This window comes from Fulmarus glacialis, unplaced genomic scaffold (assembly GCF_000690835.1).
Source record: "Fulmarus glacialis isolate BGI_N327 unplaced genomic scaffold, ASM69083v1 scaffold16554, whole genome shotgun sequence".
NCBI classification, from domain to species: Eukaryota; Metazoa; Chordata; class Aves; order Procellariiformes; family Procellariidae; genus Fulmarus; species Fulmarus glacialis.
The window spans coordinates 1-24029 of NW_009208878.1; the positions used below are offsets into that span (position 1 = coordinate 1).

The 24029-nt window shown below is 34.5% G+C and overlaps 1 protein-coding gene across 1 annotated transcript in view; it reads right to left on the bottom strand.

Moving 5' to 3' along the window:
- Positions 1–2160: 2160 nt before the first annotated feature.
- The window catches only part of LOC104075987 (delta and Notch-like epidermal growth factor-related receptor), a gene marked incomplete at its 3' end in the record, with an annotated part of 36179 nt that continues 14310 nt past the window's right edge, over positions 2161–24029 (bottom strand). Inside the window, exons 4-6 of the mRNA XM_009576674.1 lie at positions 23015–23181; positions 8514–8659; positions 2161–2314 (exon numbers count right to left, since the gene is read on the bottom strand). Of these exons, the coding sequence (XP_009574969.1) occupies positions 2161–2314; positions 8514–8659; positions 23015–23181 (467 nt within the window). The remainder of the gene's footprint in view (positions 2315–8513; positions 8660–23014; positions 23182–24029) is intronic.

Genomic DNA, 24029 nt, shown 5'->3' on the forward strand with positions numbered 1-24029 from the left:
ACCCAAACTATTCTATGATTCTATGAATAAGCACATCAGAATTATCATAAATATTCCCCCTAAAGCTTTTTTACACAACTAAAACCAAGAATTCTGAAGTATGTGAAAAATATTTTATATTAAAATTATATTCTGGTAAAAATTTTGTTTTCATTAAATTCGGGCAGGTTTTTTTAGAATTGTTCTTGTATTTCTTCTGAGGTAGGGAATTTGAAAAAAGAAATTTAGCCTAATAGTACTTGATGTAGAACCTTTTCCAAGACAGCTAAGTCACTAAAAGAAAAAAACACAAAAAAATACATTTTTTCTTTTCTAATTAGAATCTATTTGTCAAAAGCCAAAAAAATTCTGAATCAACCATATTCAACATGACAGTAACAGTAAGGATTGTTCAAACATTTGAAGTTTGTTCCACTCTGATCCTTCTCTTCTCAAATTTAAATCATTATTCAACTGTATTTACAGTTGTCAAGTGACAGTTGATCCTTTGGCAAATTTATAAAATAGAATAGAGTACATACGGATAATAATGTCACATTGTATTTTCAGAGCAGTATAAAGCCAGGTCATTATATAAAAACCCAAATATAAATCCCTTCTTGCTTCACATTTGCCATAGTGGCTTTAAACAAAGAGAGAAAAAGTGGAAGTCCTAGATGCAGAAAAAGTATAATTAAAAGTAAACGTCTTGGCCTTTGGAAAGAATGAAGGGGCCTTAATAATTTGCCATTGCTAATTTTCTGAACTGCGACGTTCACAAAACAGTGCAGAGGGTAGTACATGGCAGCCACATGAAAGCATCACTTGCATCCACTTGCTTCTGGCTCAGTCATTTTTCAGGCTGGTACTTAAACATATCTAGAGCAGTTAGAAGTTTCTCTAGTCTGTGCTGACATGCATTAGGGTAAAGAATAAGAATATTCCCATCTTTAAGGGAATAAAAGAACACCTGCTCCATGATCCTGCTTTGGGGCAGAATAAAGGAAGTATTGCTACATGTGCCTTTTATAAACATTTACATTTATACACAAATACTCACCCAGCATTAAAGCCAGTCAATAACCATTTAGACACAACCACTAGAAACCTGACCAAATAATTCATTTCTCTATCTGCTTTTTATGATAGAGCTTTCATATTCCTCAGATCGTAGGGCCTGTTCTGGAAGCATCTTCGTTTTTCTTTCCTTTTTTTTTTTTTCTTTTTTTTTTTTTTTCTTCAGATAAGTCCCCTTTCTCTTTAATATCAATTGACCAGTAAATGATCTCATAATTTATCAGTCAATACATTACAGCAATGTACAGTAAAATGTACTTACAGTTTGTAAGGAAGCAAAATAAATTACCTGCTACTGATCTTAATCTTAGCCAACTTTTATTTTTAAATAATTTCAGAAAACACACATTGAAGTAAATGTTCTATTATGATAATTGAGTTTGTCTTTGAAATATAGCGTTCAGATAGCAGAGTTTTCTATAACAGCCATTTTGTAAGGTTCTTCCATCAGCATGTATGTTTAATTTACCCTCCAGCAGATGACCACTGTATTTAGTTTAATTTTAATTTCGATTAAGATGTCTATATTCATTTGATCAAATTTTGAAAGCAAATGTTCCTAAATAACTTCAGAGAACTCAGACACTTGTTCATTAATCAAACCCACAAATTATTCAGATTAGTTTGTACGTTTTTAAAGTTTTCAAAATTTAAGTTGATTCTAAGGAACAACCCAACAATTGCATAGTGTGGAGAGAATTTTCTTCCATGTGATTGGTACAACTGAAGAAAAGAGTTTACTAGTTACAAAAGCATGTTTATTGAAAGGTTAGTTATAATGCATACTTAAAATCTATAATGAAAAGAAAAAAACAGGTTAAGAAAAAGCTAATGTAAACTAAATTTTGGTCATCTTGTCTTAGTAGGTAAAGTTCTATTAGTTACGAATAATTCACTCATCAGGTTATGGTTCGGATGTGTGCTTTCAACGGCATTGTTCACAGGTGATGAACCTTCCACAGCCTTTAAAAAACTGTCCTTACATTGTTTTTGTATTTTCCTTCTTTCCTAGTATCTGAAGTTGCACAGTTCACTGCTCTGCAAAAGATATGCACTGAATGTTAAAACAAAAATGCATTATTCAAAGCGTAATACAAAACCTACCAGCCGGGCAGCTGCAGGTGAAATTGTTCCCGTCGTGTTTCTGTGCTACATCGGTGCAGGTTGCATTGTTCTGACAGGGCTGGCTCTGGCAAGCATCAAATTCTTCACATAAGGAACCCTGATACTCATCCTCGCAGTCGCAGAAAAAAGTTGCCTAAAAACAAACAGAATATGTACTTCACAAAGAATTTTCAAAGATTATGTTTTCATTGAATACTCTACTGAACAAGGATGTTTTTGATGTTTTCCTGTTCATAACAACAGTATCTGCCATAAATACATAAACTGCATAAAGTTACTCTTTATGCAAATACTAAAATACTAAACCTGCACCAATTCTTCAGCTAAAATTTTTAATAATGTCAGGGAATTTCATCTAGACAAGGAGGCTGGGATCAGATCCATAATGTCTAAATCACTATAATTTTTTTACTTCCATTCCAGAAATTACATTTATAGACTGGAATAACTGTCAGAATAAGTTATGTGCAGATTTACCACCACAAAATCCTACTACAAAGATGCACCCTTTATGTGAAGGGCAGGCCTGGGGTCCCAGAGGCTCACTTCAGTGGTACTTCAGTAGTGACACACCCCTTCAATTCTGTTAAAATAGGTCGTCTTCTGAACGCTTTTGTTACTTTCTCCAAACCTTGCTCCTTAATAAAAGATCAGGAACACTACACCTGTTAAAGATCTTAAATACCTATAGTAGGCATGACGTGGCACATTTTTGTTAGTAGTAAAATAATTAAGATTAGATTTTAAAAAAATTTTAGGTCACTAAGATTGCCAAGGAAGTCTCAAAGAATGGAAGCAAGGAAAGCTTTCTCATCTGTAGTTCACATTTAGATTAAATATCTTACTTTCTTTGTTCACTAAACACTAGATGGCAACATCACTCACTCTCATACATTTCAAAGCCAGATCACTAGGGATGGAACGCAGCTGTCCTATGCACAAACATCGTAATGCAAAGTACAGAATGTGCATGGAACTACAAACAAAGAGATGGGGTTAGTATTTTATCTTCTATTTTTTACTTGTGTTTGTTTCATATGAATAAACAGCTGTGACCTAAGTAGAAAAGAAAATAATCATCTTCATACAAATAAAACACTTTACTCAGTAAAACCCAGATTTCATTCTTCCCTAAAAACATTACACTGGTAGAGTTTAAACAAGGATTAATACTATATATCTCCAAAACTCAAAATGATGGGTATGTTATTTATCTGGAGTGCCAGAAGTCCCTGCTAAGTGTACGGTCTATACATGTTCTGATATTTGCCCAAGCCTCTTCACAAAACAGCTCTGAATATCTCACACATTAGCAGTGACAGGTTTCCAAACAAGGCTATAGTTCAACAGAAAGGAAAGACAGGCAAGCAAAACACAGTCAAAAATTATTATAATCACAGAGCACAGTAACTTACTTTGAAGATAATTCACATGAGCTACACAGGGAAGCGGCTAACAGAGTGAAACGTAATCACTTTTATTTAAGAACTAAGCAATTAACTAAATACACAGTAAGTATTTCCACATTTCCATATAGCATTGTTGGAAAACACATCAGCACAGGGATCACTTTGGTCCCTAAACACAACAGTGATCAGTGGTTCAAAGTTAGTGTTGTCCTCAACATCTCATATCATCTGAGTCATGCAGCACCATTGTGCATATATAGGATATATGCTCAGCTAATATTGATATCTCTCTAAGAGTATGATATAGGGATCAATTTACCATAAAGTGCAGTTAACAAAATGGGTTTTGAAAGCAGAAAAGAAACGCATTGTAACACTTCAAACTGAAATATCTAATGACAGATAACAGTTCTGAGATGCAGACAAGTTATTCCGTACAGAAGATTAGGTGTCATCATTTTTATTAGGCATGTCATCTTCACTTTTCCCAAATGATACTATTAATTTTTTTCCTGAATAGATGACATGTACTAGCATATTTGAGGAAAACTAAGTCAAGAAGAAACTACACCCTGCCGTAATGCTAGTATTAAAATCACTGTCTAAGAATTCCGAAACAATCTACTATCAATAGACAGTTCATCTGTGTATTTTACTTGATTATAGGAGTGCAAATCTATCCTATATCAATTTCAATGGCGATGAAATAAATTCTTTAAAATAATTTGCTATTACCCAATCCAATTGTCTGTAAGTATCATATTATAAATATAGATGGAATATAGTACTTTTTCCACTATTTTAAGTAAGTAATAACATGCTCATTAGATCCAACATTGCAGACTAGAGAGACCATAAAAGCTCACCTTTTTTCTTTTTTTTTTTTTTAAACTGTAGAAAAGAAGCTGTTAAGATGACCAGAACAAAATGAATGTCTACTCTTTCTCTTGCTGAGAAAGACTTTCAGTATTTGTTACAACTCACAGTGAGTTGCTATAATATTTGAGCAAAACATTACTGTATGATAATTACATGATTTGTATTTACGAGTATATTGTACTTAGGAAACTAAGTCCACATGCAGGAGAGCATGCCTTTGGGTATACATGAGGCTTTTTTATAATTAGCCTTTCTACAAATATAATCAAGTGGACTACTCCAAAGCTTCCAGCCCATATAGAAGACATGGAAATCATCACTATTCAGTTCAATACATTACTTCTCAGTGCAGGCAGAGGCCAGTTATTTTTGTGTAAATCTCAAGGGTTCTAATTCTAGCAATAAAATTTCATATTTACACAGTCAGCTCTTCCATATTTTACATGGGAGAGCCGAAGTTACGGAACAGAGCGATCTGTGAAAGAAATCATTTTATCCCCATATGTAAGCAAAATTGTGTCTCTCAAATCCAATGGATGGCCAAAGTTCACTTTAAAATCCTACATGGAATCAGAAATTCACACCAAACAAATCTCTCTCTTTGGGTTAATACCAAGATTTTTCTCTTCCATTCACAGCTAACTGGTTTGAGGACAACTTATTCTGGGGTAAAGCTGAGTATATAAATGTGAAAGTGGTATTTATATTGTGATGATGCCAAGACCAGTATGATCCTTCTGACACATTCCCACTTCCATTGTGGAAGAATGGCAAGCATGGCAAAAAAGCAGGGGTACAAAGCTCATGCAAAGGAAGAAAAAGGCATCACTTTGACTCATCACCTCACTTCACAGAACTTTGTTCGAAGTGGTGAATTTTATGTTCCTTTCAAAAGCAACAATAATTAAAAAAGAAACTCTGCCATTAAAAGCTTTCCATTTCATATCTACACTCTATAAAAAGCATCTAGCTGAGTAGAAGCTAAATTATATATCAGTGAGGAATGAGTAAAAACTGGCCAAGACTTCCAGGTTAGACCAGAATTCATTTGCTTAGTTTTATGCACTCCATAGGTAACAGTATGCCACTGCACTTATATCACTGCAGATTGTTAATTACATTTAACTTTCCCATGAAGCAGATGTGTTGCTACATTCTTTTACATTAAAATAGATTTGGAATAAAACTATAAAGTACATAAAAACACAAAGACAATCATTAATCTTCTTGGCACTGGAAGCAATGACTACAGCCAGCAGAGCTCTTTGCACAAAAGGCCTAATACCATGAATAAGCTTTCTTCTAAGAAGTTGCTTTGCATTCTGCAAGACTAGATTGTGCAAAACAGAATTAATTACAGATGAAAACAAACAGCAAATCACAAAGGGTATGTTGTAAACCTAAAGAAAATGAAAGTTTCAGTTCTGCAAAAAGAAGTGCAGAAGATACGTCCTGTGGGAAACCGACACAACGGTCGGTACATGTCAAGCATGTAATTTTGACGGTTGTTTGCTCCATCATCAGGGAAATCACCAAGACATTTTAGGGCCTATCTCACCTAATTGAGTTAAACAATGGCAAAAACACCCTGCTTAATGAAATATGCACCTTCTGTTTTTACCTATGTTGCTTATGCTGGGCCTGAATCAGATTCCTGGCTGAAGTTCTATTATGCAACTAATAGGTTAAAGCGTAAGGAAAACTGACAGATTTTAAAAAACGCTATGGACGAGCAGCCAACATGACATATTTATTCTCCCTGGAGTAGGAAGCTGGACATAAATATCTACATTTGGAAACACTGTACCTGAGGTTTTCGTGAGTTACCCCAGCCCAGCAGGCTACCTGGCATAGGTTTGATGGCACTCGAGAGGATCACTGGGGACATTTCTCATTTGTTCAAGTTCTAGAAAATTCAGGAGCAGTTTATGACAGTGAAAATAAAAGCAATTACATTTCTGAAGTTAAAATTTTATTTGAAGAAAAGAGTTATTGAGAATCCTGCTAATTCCAGTTCTCTGACTACCATGCATTCATAGATGCCTCTTCAGAAACAGACTTCAACATGATTTCTATGTCCCACAGCTTCAGCCACACAGGTGTCAGTCAACTACAGCCTAGTGCATGTTACATCAAAAACATTACCTTAATAAATTTTCCTGTTACTACTCTTAGGTTCAAAGAAAGAATAGGTGAAAAGATACGAACAATCCTAAATTTCTCTATTCATTTTCCAGGGAAAGCAACACACTACATGTGCATGAGAGGGGATCATTTATCACGAACAGTTCTAGTTTTAACATATAAAACTTTGAATGTCAAGATTACAGGTGGGGACGTACAGGTACTGATTTCTCTTTTTTTGAGTGACATAATAGCTCCTCCTTCTTGCCATGAAGCCAATTTGTCTTTCTTTGTAAAGATTACTTTATTTTACTTGCTATGTCTCAAAGATTTATAAAACATGGATAATTATTAGAGGGCATATACGCATTTTTCTTAAGACAGAAAAGCATTAATTCTTCTGCAAAGATACAGGAAGTAATTTATTTTTATTTTGTGACATATGACATGCAATAAGAGAAAAAAATTGGAGTAAAAAAATGGACAAACAACATGAAAAAATAGCAAATAAGACTATCAAAGGCTTTAACTCTCAACTTGACAAAAAATGGAAAAAGCCATCATTTTTATATGCTGTTATATACAGTAAATTTGAACATATTATTTACATAAATCAAATTCAAGATGCTGAATTTACAAAATAAAAATGTTAAATATAGGAAAGGAGAAAAACTAAACTGGACTGTGAAATAGGAACTGTATCTGAACGAACGATTTATTTGGATACCAGCCAGCTGGTATGGTAGAGTAGCACTTACTTCTAAACACATCTTGCAATAATTGTGTTCACACATTACCTCAAGCATTTTAAAATTTGATTTTTCAGAAATAAAGTAGATGCTTAATTCTTCCAGATGTTAGCACTGCCATGCAGATATAGATTACTGTAGCAATTTAATTATTGTTGTTACAATTCAAAACGCCATTTTTCTATCAAACATGCTTATTGAGAATTTAAATCGGAAAATGGTAGCAGATGAACTAACAGTGAATTCCCTAAATATGCCAAATTTTCTGTACTCACAGCAGGCTCACAGCTGTTAATATTTACTCAACAGTTACTATTGCTTTTATCTCCCAAATGAATATTAATAAAACCAAAGATTAACTGCGCATATTTGTGCTGTAAATGACTTTTAATCCATGAAATAAAATCAACATGTATAGAAGGTAACAGAGAATACAGGATCTCATTCACAGAAGGCCGGTCTGGTTTTGTAAAAGCAGTATACAGACTGCAAATTTAACACATTTTGTTCTTATTTTCTCATGTTACTAGATCGCACAAAAAATTCATGGTGGCCAGTGGAATTGCTGTCGCTGTTGTAATCTCTCAGTGTAGTATTATGTAAAGGAGAAAGCCGTACAATAAAACTTCCAAACATTACCAAATTACTCCATTCTGTTTCTTCTCAGAATTATGCTCAGACAATTCCATTGCATTGATCAGTGATTTCTGAGCAAGCAATTATTGAGATGTGGAGAGATAAGTACTAGATTAAATCAGACCTAAAACCAAAAGAAGGTTGAAGACTCAACAAACTGGAACACACTTGTCTGGAGATTGGGGATCCCAAGTGCCCACCACGTGCTCCTCATCTAACAAAGAAATATTCTTGTATAGTGACAGTAAGATGCAGTACGCATTACCTTATACCTAATTTGAATAATTGTTTTTATTGCCAGGGCAGAGTATGAATCTTTGCATCTCATATCAGTCATTTTCTTACTTTTAAATTCTTGATTTTTAGGAATAGCAAATAAATACATTGTTATTATTTAGTAACATCTGTGAGCTTTTGAAGCCTATTACACAGCAGCAAGGTATGCACACACTCAGAGGACTAAGTACAATTACCCTGCGTTTATGTTATCACAGAATTTCCACACTACAGGAAGGTCTTGATAAGTTCACCTTACCTCATCTGGTTTGGTGATACATTTTCCTTTCCCCGAACACTGGAAGTTATCTGAATGGCTTCCCACAGCCATGCAGGTACTGACTTTCACTATCACAGTCAAGCGTAGGGCCACAATGCATTTAGTAACTGAATCATTCAAAAAACCTTAAAAAAAAAAAAATTATTCTTACTATATGAGAAAATATGCTAATACATATTAATGCTCTACTGCTAGACAAATAAATAAAGCTGAATTGAAAGAAACTGTCAACTGAGAACATCATTGCTCATATTTCATACACACCTGTTTAAATTTAATGCATGTAAATACAAATTAGAATATTGTTTGGAAACAAACACTCATTATATTGATTAACAAAAGGAAGGCAGGCTGGTGAAACAGATCTACCTCCAGAGCTCTAGTCTGCTATCATTTTTTAGGTCTCTAATAAACAAATGTTTTTGCCTGCTATCTGTTTGATAAGTTAAAAATATATTTCCTTAAGTTTTTCAATGACAAGGAATATTAAAATGAAATTCAGTGGAGAAAAATGTTTAAATAAATTTCTAAAAGTTACTTCAGAGCTAAAAAGCATACAGATCATAAACTGCATTACACTGGTAACAGATGGACAGTCCCTTTGGCTGCATTTTTTATGAAGTGTGCAAGAACAGACATACACAGCTCGACAGCGTTTCCTTGTGTATTTGCAATACAAGTATTATTGAATGTCTGATCTGATTGTTCTATAAGGTGATATACCAGGTATAGACAACAAAACATGAAAATGGGAACATTTGACAAGGAAGATGAAAATTCATGAATCTCTGGCTAGCACCTGTAATTGCATGGAATTAAAAAAATAGTTGGTTGGAAGCTATTAAAGCACACTGGAGCATAACAACATCCCCTATTACCCATACTTCTAACAGATATACCTGGAAAATAAAGGACAGCAGGAAAGATAAAATGAGGCACATACACAGCCCATGATATACACAATTAAGTCAGAATTCATGTCAAAATACATATATCCTGCTGCTATACTTCACTTATGCTCAAACGGCATTGTTGCACCACAGTGATTAGACACCTGGGTAACAGCCCTTCCGTGTGTGGCATGAGTTAGCTGTTTTGTTCTGGGAGGTTGTGGCAGAATAAACGTGCAGTGACATAAAAAGTGTGGGTTTGGTATACTGTATACACTGTACGCTGAATATATGCGTGTATATATATATATATAAAAAAAAAAGATCCTTCCATAAATTGTCCAACTTAAATTTGACTTCACTATCCTTAATGTAGGTAGACTCCTAAGGGTCTAAGACTGTAGTATCAGTATGGAAAGTTACAGACATAGAACCATTGCAGGATTATATTTTTCTTCAGAAACAAATAGAGAGATAATTTAATTAAAAATGGATGCTTTTTTAAATCTAAATATCCTTAATTTTAAAAAGAATGACCGTAAATGAATGCAGGAAGTGTATGACACACAGTTTTTTCTGTTATTCTAGAATCCATTTACAGCCTAAACCTCAAAGGAATTTCAAAGATGCAGTCTAGCTTCTTGCATTACAGACTAGAGATAGCACAACATTTAGTCAAGTAGAAGAGAAATTAGTACAAGATGATATGTATAATGAACAGTAATAAACCAAAGTCTCATGAAACACACTGAACTTCAAGTGAATTCTTTTTCCAGAACAGCTGCTAAACATTACTTACATTCTGCATATGAAAGTGTCAAGCATGACTAATTCTAAAAATTCCATAGAAAATCATATGGAAGACTTCCATTCTTTGTTCTTCATTGTTAGATTTCACTTTTTAAAATGCTACATCCTTTGAACAATTGGTTGTTTATGCTAGAAACAATGATCCCTAAACCATTTCTTCAAAGCGGGAAAATCTCATGTCCAATACAGATGTCATCGGCTTGAGTATAGCCTCTACCAGTTAGCTAAATATTCAAAAAGATCAGATTAAAAAAAAATGTATTGGGTGTAGTTCCAAATGTCTAATGGTCTGTTTTGGCTAGTGAAGATTATTGTAATCTGCTGACCTCTTCAAAGCAAGCCAATTTATTCTGGCCTTAATACACACCCCATTTTTACCCATCTGTTCAAAGATGCAGCCAGAATTATTTCCTTTAACAATTGAATGCGATTGTCACTGGCAGTCATGCAATTATATGTGAATGCTTGGAAGAATGTGGTATTTAGAAAATGTCTTCGGGTTCACATTTGCTTGTCTGAAGCAGATTGTTACATATTCTTCAGGACAGTTCCCTAAAGGAATATTAAATCAAACTTCTTTGTACTTTCAATCTTGTTACTATTTTGGTATCAAAAGCCCTTAGGCAAACCACCGAAAAAAAATCATTATTCTCACTGGAATGCCATATATTTTCCTGTAATTTCTAATTATCTCATCTAATTTCCAAAGACTAGAAAAATAAAAACACGGCTATTTATTTTTACTCTATAGAAGTTGCATACAACTTTGAGATCTGTAGGTTTTAAGGCTAGAAGCTTGTCTGGTCATCTAAATATGACTCTCTGCTTAACTCAGGTCATAGCACTTCAATTAATTCCTTCTCCAATTCCCATAAGAGCAACTGAACTAGAGTGAGTTTTAAGTTCTATTTTTAACTTCTAGGTAGGAGAATAATTTCAGAAGCTTGTTTACAGGTCCCTTCATCTACAGCTGTTTATATCAAAACTTAATTTTGTTCAGTTTAACCTTGCTGGTTTTCTAAAACTAGTTAAAACATAATGACATCAGAGCATTTTAAGTTGAAGAATTCAGGGTTGAGCTATTTACAGTAATATTACAAAAACAATTTTAAAGCCTAATAAATCATAATATGATATGAGTAGTCATTTAGACTGCAGAAGAGGCATTTTCAAGCTTTGTGCACGCAGGTTTGATAGCCTGAGAAATGCGTGTGTGATTTCATTGGCAGTACACATGGTAAAATACACTATAGCTCATTCCACCCTGGTAGCTTCACCTACTTATGCCTAGGAGCACAAAGTACATGTCCTCCTGTTTCTCTCACATCAAGAAAGTTAAGACTGAAAAATAAGGAATAAAGTAAAAATAAAAGATGACGTGTCATCATTGTGTCCAGATGCTTTCAGCAAGATCATATCATGCCATTCAGATTACCAGTACTCAAACATTAATTGATTGTAGGTTTCCTAGACTACACAAACTGATTTGCTTCCTTCGCAAGCCCCATTTCTGAACAAAACCTTCCTTCTATGCACAGCAGACTGAGGTCAGCAAGCTGGTCCACAGGAGACTGCCAAAATACGGAAGACTGAAGCTAAGAGCTCACCAAGTCAGAACATTATCCTATTGCATATTATGCTAGTGGAAGTCATAAGACTGAATTGTCACTAACTCTTGGTATGCACTCAATGCTATTACACACACAAACACTCTTGCCTATTGCAATTGGCTCAAATGCATTTCTCTGTGTTCCACACAGTGAATATATGTATTCCAACATATACTCATCTACGGTTGAAACAACAGATTATCATTTTACAGCAGAAATACAGTAATAGTTCCCTACATTAAAGTTCCAGTTCACAAAAGTATAGGTCTTTTAGTCTACCTAAAGGTTTCTTGGATGAGAGAGAATGACTGTCAAGGGGTTTGGGCACTCACTCACAATGAAGCATCAGTCCCCAAGTTTTCAACTTATTTTTAGCCTGGTTTCCCAAGGAAATGAGACAGCAGTGGGATGTCTACCAGTTTCCATCTGTTCTCTTTTTCTCTCTCAACACTCCCACACCAAAAGCTTTTGGGGTCAGTAGCCAACTTCACATTTTGCAAAGCAGTGGAGTTCTCAAAGACACTAAGTGCCTACAGCTTCTCTACACAGTATATAGCCCCGGCACTGAGGGCATTGGTAAGTCAAAATGGGTAGGAAAACAAAAAAGGGCCCCAGAATAAGGTGATGTCATTTCTCCACCCCATTCCTGGTGTACAGTACAGCCAGTTATTCATTATTTGGAAAATGGGAAACTGGGATATGTACAAATGGAAGAAAAACAGATAGTATCAGTCCTTCAGGAGCAAAGCAGTGGTATTGGCTGTGCCTGCACCACATCTTCAGTTGATGTCACGTAGTAACATAATGAAGCTATAATACTTCCAGACCTGATTTCAGCTTCCAGGAACAATATGGCTGCTATCAGAGCATATTGAACCATAGTTTATAAGCCTTAGTGGTCCAGGATAGAAGCTACATAAATATGTCTCCTAGTTCATCCACAGGTAATGGAAAGTTATAGAATTAACCTAAAGTGTAAAATATCCAAGGGGAATTTTCTGTTTGACCACATCTCACATCAAAGGAGAAAATGTTATCCAGCAAGCTAAACAGGAGTGGTTAAAATGCTCAACCTTTTCTTTTGTGGCCATTGAACTTTGCAGACGTAAGAATAATTTAAAGAAGGGAAGCTAGGAAAAAAAAAGATAACTAAATTTTTATTACAGTACTCACCAGAAAAAAAGACGAAGGAAGACTTGAATTCTAGTCTTTTCTCCTAAAATTTTTTATGTCCTAATTTTATCCAAAGATTATTATGTCCATACACTCACAGTGTCCATGTATCATATGGTATAGCTAACATTCAAGACTATGAAGACCGCTACAGGGGTCTATACTAATCACCACCTTATGTGCTTAAGTGCTTTTTGGATCTAAGCATAAAGTAGTAAATTCAGTTTAACTATACAAAGCAATTTCCCTCTCTAATGGCATTGTATATCACAATCTCAAATAGTGATTATTCATCTAGCAAATCTAAGGGAGCTCAATCCTTCCACTCATTCATGGAAGTCATGTTCAACTCATTTTAGAGACCTAACAAATGAAAAAGCATAACAAGATGTTCTCATGATATCCGTGATTGTAAAAATTTACCTTTACATGTTGAAACAGTAGAGGCATGCTTTTGATTTACAAATAGACAATCATTTATCACCTTTGCCGTGACCCTAATGGTCAGGGTCATTAAGGTCTATCAGTACCCTCAGCGCCCTGATGCTAATACTGTTCTACCGAATTTGAAAAAACGGGTCAGAAATCCTTTCCTAGTTTGCCTGAGGATGATTATCATACATAAGCAGAAAACAAGAAGTGAGAAACAGGTAGTCAGTGACATTCGCAGTCATCGATGCAGTACTTCTGTGACATCAGTACCACAGGATACTTGTACAGAACATCTGAGATCATTCTCTAATGATACTGCTAGGCAACATAGCATCTGGGGATACAAAAATACAGCTGCAATAACAAAACTGCTATTTTGCCCACAAATAGCACTATTTATAAGTGGTACAACTCTCCCAAATTCTATATAGATCAGCATGCTTACTGTGCTTTGTCACAAAAGCCTTGGTCAGATACTGCTTTTGAAAGTATATAGAGATTTTAGTGAGAATCAGTTCAAGAACTGTTTCAAATACTTTATTTTTCAAAAACTCACATGAAACAGCAATTTAAAGACTTTTTTGTAGTTGGTAAGTGACTTTAAAACTTCTCATTGCATTTTTTTTCTTCTCCAAATTGACATCATAGTCAGTTTAAAAATAGATGTGCTTTCTTCCTTCACTACCAACACTGAAAACTCATCCTGGGCTCTGAAAATCAAACATATACTTTCTTCTCAGACATAATCACCATTACAGTGATAAAGATAAATGTGCTGCTGGTCAAGTTATATTCTCGGTAACATTTCTGCAACGCTATCAGAGGCAGATTGACAACGATAGGGTTACACAGGTATAACAGAAAGCAAAATTTCAGTGTCAGAAAATTAATACTGAAACTTTGGGAAGAAATAGCACACAACTTGGCTTTCCAGCTGGAGCTCAGTTTTGCAGGACTGACAGTTAAAATATATTTAGGAACTGAGCAAACCAGTTGGATTCACTTAGCATACAAAAATCCCCAAACACATGTTCCATTACATTTCCTCTATAACAAATGGCAATTTCTGAATTTCACTGTTACTAAACAATTACCCAACTTAATAGTTTGACTGGACCAAAACCCATGATCGGATTATGAAATAGGCAGCTAGCAAGAGTACACTTACACTTATGAAACCACTTGCATACAGCTTATTAAGGAGATGTGACAGTAGCTTAGAGTGTGACCTTCTGTCATGGCTTCAAGGACTCTGCTTATGTCCAAAATAATGGTGAAAGCCCAGCGAAGGGTGACAAGACTAATCTTCTAATAGATTTCCTGTATCACAATTTCCCCATTACATGCTTCTTTATCAGCATCTCCACAATGCTACCAAGCTGGCAGTGAACTATTTTGGGCAAATATACACCACCAGAATCTCTGATACGACACTTCACAAAAGCAGTTAAGTGTGGTGGAATACAAATGACATAGCTGGGACCACGATAATGGGGAGCTGCAGTAGATTCGACGGCAAGGTTAGCTAGGATTTATCTCTACTGACTGGTTCAACTTCAAGACTTATGAGCGGCTACCCTACTTTTAAATACACTGTACAGCATGTTACACTACTAGCTGAAGATCTCAAAGCATTCTACAAGCAGTATTAAAATGTGCCTCACATTTTTCTTTAAATTGTGCATTAATTAAACCTTATTTTACAGATCAGGTTAAGCAGTCTGTCCAAGATCTCATGGTGCAAACAACCAAGTGATCAAGTGAATGTAAATATCTTGACTGTGAATTGGTCACAAAAGTCATATTTGAAGAAAGAAAATCTTAAAAATAAACAAACAAACAAAAGGTATTTTGTCAAGCATTACAAATTAAAGCAGGTGAACCTCCAAAGATAGACTAGAAAAATAATTTCCCACTGTTACTTGCTAGAGGTAGCAGTGAATAAAAATTAATTTTGAATAATTTACTAATTAATTAAAGCTGACTCTAAAGAGTAAAAATTATTTTGATGCTAGCTTAAAACATAATACAATGTATTAAAAAAGTAAATAGTCTAATGTTTACATCTACTTATGTGAGATGAGGTACACGTAACTTTATCATGAAGGGCAGGGCAGGATATTGATTTGGGTTGACGGTTGGACGCGATGATCTTAGAGGTCTTTTCCAACCTTAATGATTCTATGATTCTATAATTCTATTTTTATCATATTTAAAAAGATACCCTTTCTTATATAGCCTAACAGCATTTTCTTCAGAATGGTTTGGATTTCAGGTGCATGCTTAACTTTTTGTCTTATAAGGCCATCTTTTAAAAAAGTCATTGAAATTAACACTTCATTGAACTTTTTACGTTGTTCACACTTCTGCTGTTGCTATTGTTTATCAAAAGGCCATTTTCTGCAAGGTTAGCTTTTATGCCCAGAACCCCAGGGAAATGTTCACAGTTGAGCACAATACTCAATACTGCCTACAGTTGGGCCCTCCTAGGCAAATTGCACACATAAAAATGAAAACCCCATTAACTGGAGCAGTTGTCACCAAATTCCCCCACCAGCAAGGCTGACTTGCACAAAAGTAACTCAATAGTCACGCACACACACAGACGTTACTGCATGTCGGCTGAGCAGCAGAGCTGCGTGAACACTCCAACTGCAGCATGTGCAAAGCAATGTGGTTTAATTTAGTCTGGAGTGAAGGAGGGTTAAGTCAAATGACTGCACATATGCCATGGGCTAGGAGCTCACACAGATGCTCAGCTGACACGTGGTAACTTGTTAAAGCTAGAGTAACTTGATTACATGGCTTTCAGTGAATTTAATTCACACATCTCCTATTATGAAATAAAATTATCCTATTTCATTTTTGCTTAAGTAAAAACAATTTCAACATGCAGCAAACTGCTTTCTTTCAATGGAAATATGTGCGTGTTTTAAAGACATGTAACAACACAAAACACACCATCCAAAAGACACAGTTACAACTTGCCTCCTAATCTGAAATTCTATAGCCAAATAAAAAGAGCTAGAAAATCAGACTGACTTGTTTCAAAATATCTCTCTAGATTATTTATTTTTAATATAGTATTTTGTACACTAAGTTTCATTTTGCCTATTCAATATACCTGCAGTCATATTAGTGGTGGCCACTTGTTAATTTATGATGAGATGTTGCAAAGAGATTCATTAAATAACCCAAAGAGCATCAAGAGAGCAAATATCTGTTCAGGGCAGAGATATTAAAGAAACTACTTTGTTGCATTAGAAATGCAGGACAGCATTTTGGATAGGAAAATACTCTCCTTTCATATATGTATATGGTTCACACACTCTTTAAAATGTAACAGATCTCATGTCTTGAGGAGCCAAGCATTAATTTTCCTTTTTAAGCAAAACTTCAAAAAGTTTTGTGGAATTCAAGGAAGCTGCCTTATAGGTGCTGGAATTTGAATAGCATCAGTATTCTTCATTGCACCACAAAGATGCTATAGCATCCATTTTCAAATGAGTTTGTACAGCTACCAATTTTATTTAAGGAAATACGTTTTAAATACTTTGTAATTAGTTGGTTAAATTGTATTGATCTAAAAGGCTGGGCATCTTGCAGAAAACCAGATTGCACACCTGGTCTACATCAGTTTTTCTTTGCTGTGATGAAAATAAGCATTATAATTTAAAGATTGTGCTGGAGGATTTATTTTCTATTCAGATAAAAATATTCATTCATATTAAATGTTAAACATTCTGCCTTATTATCTGTAAGGTCTTATCTGAGAAATAGCAGTTTTGGTTATAAATTTCTTCCTCTTATTTTATAAGCAGACAATAAACTAAAAAAGCTAATGTAGCAATATTTCATGAAAGCTGCTTTTTAAGCTGCATCATGGAAGTGCTAAATAAAGCAAAAAGTCAAAAAGCAAGTAATTTAAAGCTATTTACAAGCATTTTTTAACAACTATAGATACACAGACTTTTCTATCATATTACCTATGGGGAAATGGAGGCAAAATACTAATGCCCAGCTGTCTGTTTTACTATTTTTCTGAAACAGCTCCCATCATTGCAGCTCCAGCAGTGGGCACACCAAGGCAGAAAAGCAATTTTTCCAACATTTTATCATGGAAGCTGATAAGAAGCAGGTTTTGTCAACAGAGTTAATATCCTAATAACCATGACAAAGACATGAAAACATAATTGCATTTTTTTATGTTGTTGGGAGAAAGGAAGGAAACAGGTTGCATGCTCACAGAGTCAGGACTGCCAACTCCATGCTCTGTGTTTTGCCCAAACCTCAAAATAAACACTTCTTAAAACTGAAACGATAATCATACAATATGCAATTTAATTACCCAACTTCCAAACTCATCCAACAAAAAAAAAAGCTATGGTGGTTTTGATTACTAGCAGAATTAGACTGTTAAATAGAATTTGCTAACTGTATACCAGTATAGGTATACCTATACTAGTTTGCCAAGTAGACTGGAAACTGTGTGAAATTACAGCTGACTGTAAGACGTCCACAGATGTATCTTTAGAGTCATGAAGCACAGAATTGTTGCCTTAGTGAACAGGCATATTAATCTAGTGCCAGAGTAAATTAACTGACTCATGAAGAAACAGATGGTATACAGTCACTGTAAAACTTCTAAAATGTGACTATTAAATAAATAAAGATTTTAATGCTTTTATTATGTGTTGGTTTTGGTTTTTTCACTATTTCAATAGCAGAGTGTGTTTTCAGAATAAATGTTCTGGCTTTCAATCAGAGTTGTGATTGCACGTTTGGACAAAAAATACGCATGCAACAAATCATAGAAGATTTTTGAGAGAGTTGCCATACAAGCTGAAAATGTCCTTCAATGTCCTTCAGCAAGGCCTTTTTTATTTTCTAACGGAAAATATTAATACATTATTTTCTCAAGAGAGATATTATTCAATCAAGTTAATAAATCTTATGCACTTGCAACAAACTTGTGTAGAAAAAGATGTACATGTTCCCAAATCCAGTATATTATTCCGTGAAAGAGAGAAGTGCACAATGTTGGGTGGATTAGATTCCCCCCAAAACACATAACAAGCAGCACTTTCAATTCACCACAGAGATCCTTAGCTGTAGCCTATAAACATTCATGAGAACTTCAGTCTGAAAGACTCATGCACAAACTGATGGTGCATCAGGGTACTCATCTCATTTTTTCAGGTTTTGTATTTGTATTTCATCTGATTTCAATTTTTCAAGATATATTGCAATGACGAATAGGTGTGTGACTGTAACAAGGTAAAGTTTTGCAGTTATTCATGTTCAAATATTCTAGCACCATTATTGCTAGCATAAAGATATGAAGATCTTGAATTAAAACAAATACTGATGAGATATTTTATAAATATGATAAATAGTTTACAAAAGAATAACTCATTAACTTCAAAGAACATTGGGACAAATAGTATGAAGCTATAATTCTATTGAAGTAAAAGGCAGACTTTCCATGAATTAATATGTTTTAAATGTTGATACCTTTATTGCAATTTCTTATTTAAAAATATGATTAATTCCCTCCTCCTTCACTTCCCAACTATCTCTTTGGCAAATCTCGATATCCACCCATAGCACTCCATAGAATATTTTTCTGTATAGATATTAAAAACATTTGCTATTCCGAAATGCTCTCAATAAAATACTTTTTTTTTTCCTTAAAGTCCTGAATTTGGGCACAAAACTTTGGAAATTCTCTTGGCATCAAATGAAGCATTTTTGTTGAAACAGTGAGCAGAGATCAACAGTTCACCTGGCTTGCACTGGAGATCAACCATCTAGTGATTACCTTCGTCTAGCAGTAACTTGGCATTAAAAGACACCAGCACCTTGGGATATGCTGTGTGCTTCATCCTACACCTAACCTGAGCGAATCAGTACTTTCAGGGGCTTTTTCACTTCAAAACCTGAACCATATTCATCTTTTTTCCCATTGGCTAATAAGTATACTTTCTAATAAAACATAATAAATTATTTTAGAAGACTGGCACATGTGTAGTCTCAAATCTTACAGACAAACTCGTTAAAAATACTCTAAGCAAAGCAGTCATGGTAAGAATGTGGTAGAGAAGCTACAAGCCAGTCTTTAAGTCAGTACTCCTTCCCATCTACGGGGTTTATTTTAATGGGGTAAATGGTGTAATTTAACAATGTAATCATGCTGCATAATCACAGCATGATAACTCTTCTCCTGCACTGCAAAAGACTGTTTGCAGATGCAGCAGCCATTTTATAAATCACATTATAGAAAACAGACTGCTCTTTTTTGTTTAATTGTGTTATACTCTTCTCCTTCACTCAAACCCTTCATTCTCATACAGTGCCGGTACTGTCTCTGGGGTAAACAGCACTATGATCAGGATGTCTATTTTTAGATCTCAGAGACAGCATTCTTTCCAACCTCCAGACATTGTGCCCTGAATTACATGATCAGCAAATCAGTACATTATTGCCAACTTTTGAGTCTTTTCAATCTTGTCTAAACAACTTTAAACTTGTGTCACCATGAGGTAACACAAAACAAGTAATATTTCCCTAACTGTTTTATCTTTGACATAACCATCTTATTCAGAAAGATTTGCAAGAGGTAATTAAAGTACCTAGCTGAGTAACAAAACTTGGAGGGAACACAGTGAAAAGTGACTCAAATAAGATGTAGATCAAAAAACACACAAAAAAACCCCAAACACAGATCTACCCCACTTTTCTTTTACAGTTCTAATTAGAAATTTTTTAAAAGGTCAAAAAAATTGCATTGTACAGAATTCACCAATTAAGAGACGAATCCTTTAAAAACTCATTTGAATAAACAGAAAAAGAGTAGAGGAAGAAGGGGGGAAAGTATATAAAGTAAATATATTGACTGGCATGGTCCACAGCCTTACTGTGTGATTCCATGCTTACAGCATCCTACAGTATCTTGTGGCCTTCTGATTGTTCTAGCTTAAATATCATCAATAAAAGCACATGATACATTTTTGGTTTTTTATATAAAAGTATCCATTTTAATTTATGGTGCCTTAGAATAAGTTTGTCATGTATATCAAGAAACATATGTAAAGTTGTCTGTAAGAAAAGGTTTATTCATCTGATCTTATTTAAAGCTAAACTATTGAAAACTAAAAACTTAAGTGAGGTGCGTCAGATTCACAGACCATTTCCCGACATCTGGATCAAACCTGAAGTAAAGACCTTAGCTGAATTATGTATTTCAGTTGAGTTCAGATAAAATTTAGCATTTTTTACACCAAATGACTGAGTTCCTTTTTCAGTTTTACACCCAAGATTTATACTTTATTGGACGAGAACTGATGATGGAAAGTAAGCAGAATATTTCTATACAATTGAGAAGAAAATCCAGAGGCTACTCTGTTTTCTCTTTCTTACATTAAATGTTGATAGGTCACAAACACTTTTAAACTAACAAATTCATGTTTCAGTTTCCCTATTCCTTTAGTATTTCACCCTTTTTCTGCTCAAGTGTTTTAATAAATGGAAATTATTCTAGGAAAAGCTATAACTAAATTAAGGCCGCATAAAATAATTTACTCCAGAAAATGGATATCTCATTACTTGATTATATCATAGTATAGAGTTGCAATGCCTCAGGACTAAAAGATATGCAGAGGGAATGTTTCATATTATATTCTATCAAAAGCACTACAGGTAATCCATCCATTTGCTAAAATAAATAGGATTTATAAAAATTCAAATGCACTATATCTGCACTCATCTTTACTAAGCACTCAGATGCTCCTGTTCATGAATGTATCACTGTATTATTGGAGTCTCCCTGCTGCTCCATGCATATGCATTTATGATTCATGTTCTTTACATAAATCAAATTACACTACAATAACTGGAAAATTCTACAAAGAATTTCACTATCAGAAAATTAAGAAGAAAGACCAAAGAAAGTATCAAAAACCAGACGGAAGTAAAATAAGAGGTCTCAGAAAACTTGTACTGCATGAAATAAGCAAAATCACTAGTACAATTTTTATGGATTAAACCTTGTTTTATATTCACCAAGGAAAAGGTATATTTTCACCTCATGTTACCTTGCACACAGTAAACAATTCAAAGTGAAAATCCCAGTGACAGAAAGACAGCTACGGAGAGGCAAGTACGACAAGACAAATTATGAAAGAGTAAGACAATATTCATTTTAGTTATCTAAATTAATAGCCTATGCTGTATGGCATGTACAGTCAAGTGGAACCTTCACAGAGCAACTTAGGCCCTCTATTTGGGAATTTATAGACCAAGCTATGCCTTTAGGTACTTTCATGAGTGCATAAAAGTTACAAATTATCCTGTCTTCAGCAAGTTTTTACATACTTTTATCATACGTTAACTACTACAAGGCAAATGCAAGAATTTATTCCTGAGGAAGACACATAAGGAGAGTTTTAACTCTGATAAATTAAATGCAAAACTAGATTAAAAGAAAAAAAAACTAAAACTAATTATCTTGGAAGGAAGTAAATAATAAAGAAAATATAAGGAACTGGAAAATTAGTTGAAGAAAATAAATATCACTAAAAGAAACCACTGCTGACGGTAATTAAATTATTATACTAAGAACCTTCAAGCATTATCTTTGCTAAGTGAGAGCTCAAAAAGGAGAGAACATGGCACTACTGCATTTGGGGTTTTTTTTCTGTATTAGCTACACACTTAGAATTTGGCCCAATGTTTCTGCATCAGAATGCTTTTAATTTTACATTTATTAGCATGATAAGTGGCCAAATAACAATTTGTGGCAGCTTATACTTCATTGTAAGATATGGAGCATTTTAAGCAGATTACAACGAATGCTGTTATTACAATGACTTTGGTTTCATGTCATTGGTATAATAAACCATCTGCCCAGAAAGCTCAATTTAATTAAGTTTATTGTGTCTATGCATAAATACTGCATTAAATCAGTATTATTTCCCATACACTTAAAAATAACATATCAGTCTATTTTCATTACAGCCCTTCCACAAAGATGCTTAACATTTAATTGCCCAATGAAACATATAGTATATTTCTAAGGTTTCATATTCACAGAGACAAAGCTAGAAAAGAAAAAGTAGTGCAGGTAAACACTGTTAGAAGATAAGATTTCCTACTATATTTTAGTATATTTTTTCAAGTTTACTGTGTACGGGCTTAAGCTTCTTTACAAAGTATCCCATGATACAATGTCTGATAAACACCTCAAACATTCAGAGTTATTTACTGAGCATTTACCAAAAGCTTTACAGTTGATTAAAATAGAACATATAAAATACCTTGCATCACCTAAAGGTAACAGGCAAAAATCCCCATCTAGATTTTAAACTGAATGGTGCCACCTGTGTAAGAATTTAGTGTACCTCTTGTCTGCTTTGAATGAACCAATGTCTAAAACATGGTCCCAATATCACATCTGGATCTTTCAGCAGCACTTAAATTAAGGGAATTACCTCTTTGTTTCTCTAAATGTTGGGTAAACCATCGACTGTCACCTAGAGGTGATAAACAAAGTCAGCATGTTACTCACCAATAAAGTAGTTGTTTCCTAAAGCAAGCATTTCTTCAGAAAGAACAAGTCCACCCAGTGCCTGGAGAAGAGTGACACTTCTGCCATCAATAAGTGAACATTGTTTAAACCCAGTAGCTGTGACCTTCCATAGCAGGATAAGAGAAGCAGTTGCATCTTGCCTTATTCTAAGAAAAGAAATTATAAGAATATTTACACTGAGGGAAATTGCTGTTATTAGGAAGTACATCACTGCAGAACAAAAGCTTATCAACAAAGAAGGAAAACTTAAATGTAGCAAGTATGGAATCAGGAAAAGGCCTGCAAGTTTTTAGCATGTCCACAAAAATAAAAAATGCTTCAATAGTAAGATTTGCATAATAGTATATGTAATAGCAGATTTAATCATACAAAGTCTCAATTTCTAGTACTTGAAGGACACCACCTTAGTGCCCAAGAAGAATTTTACATAAACATTACATAATAGTAAAGCATCTTTATTCAGTCTTTGAATTTATGCCTTTTTGAATAGTACCTCCTTTCTACGTCTACAATGCCATCATTTTCTGCAGCTGAAGTACATCCAGCCCTCTTGTTTACTGAAGAACATTCAATATTCGTTCAATGCAGGGAGATGGATCCTGGTAGAAATCCTCATTTGTTTGACATACCAGATCGAAGGTTCAGAACAGTTTATTCTTGTAAATCAAATGAGTCGTGTAATGCTCCCAAGGTCACTGAGTCCACGGTCCCTTCCTGAATATTGACAGATTGGATAAACTAATATCTACAACTGCATATATACTGTCTGCTCCACTAGGGAGCACTGTATCTATGTCAGTGTTTCTTTCCTCTTGGGATACTTTTTTCCCTACTCACCTCCATAAAGAAAAAATAAAACCCTGTCGTTTCTGGCAAGTTCCCAAATATTTGCATTAATTTCCTCTGAAGGAATCCCAAATGAGTTTGAACAATCCTCCAAAAATTCAAACACAACTGCATCCAACTGCTAAAAACTGATAATTCTCTCCTGCTG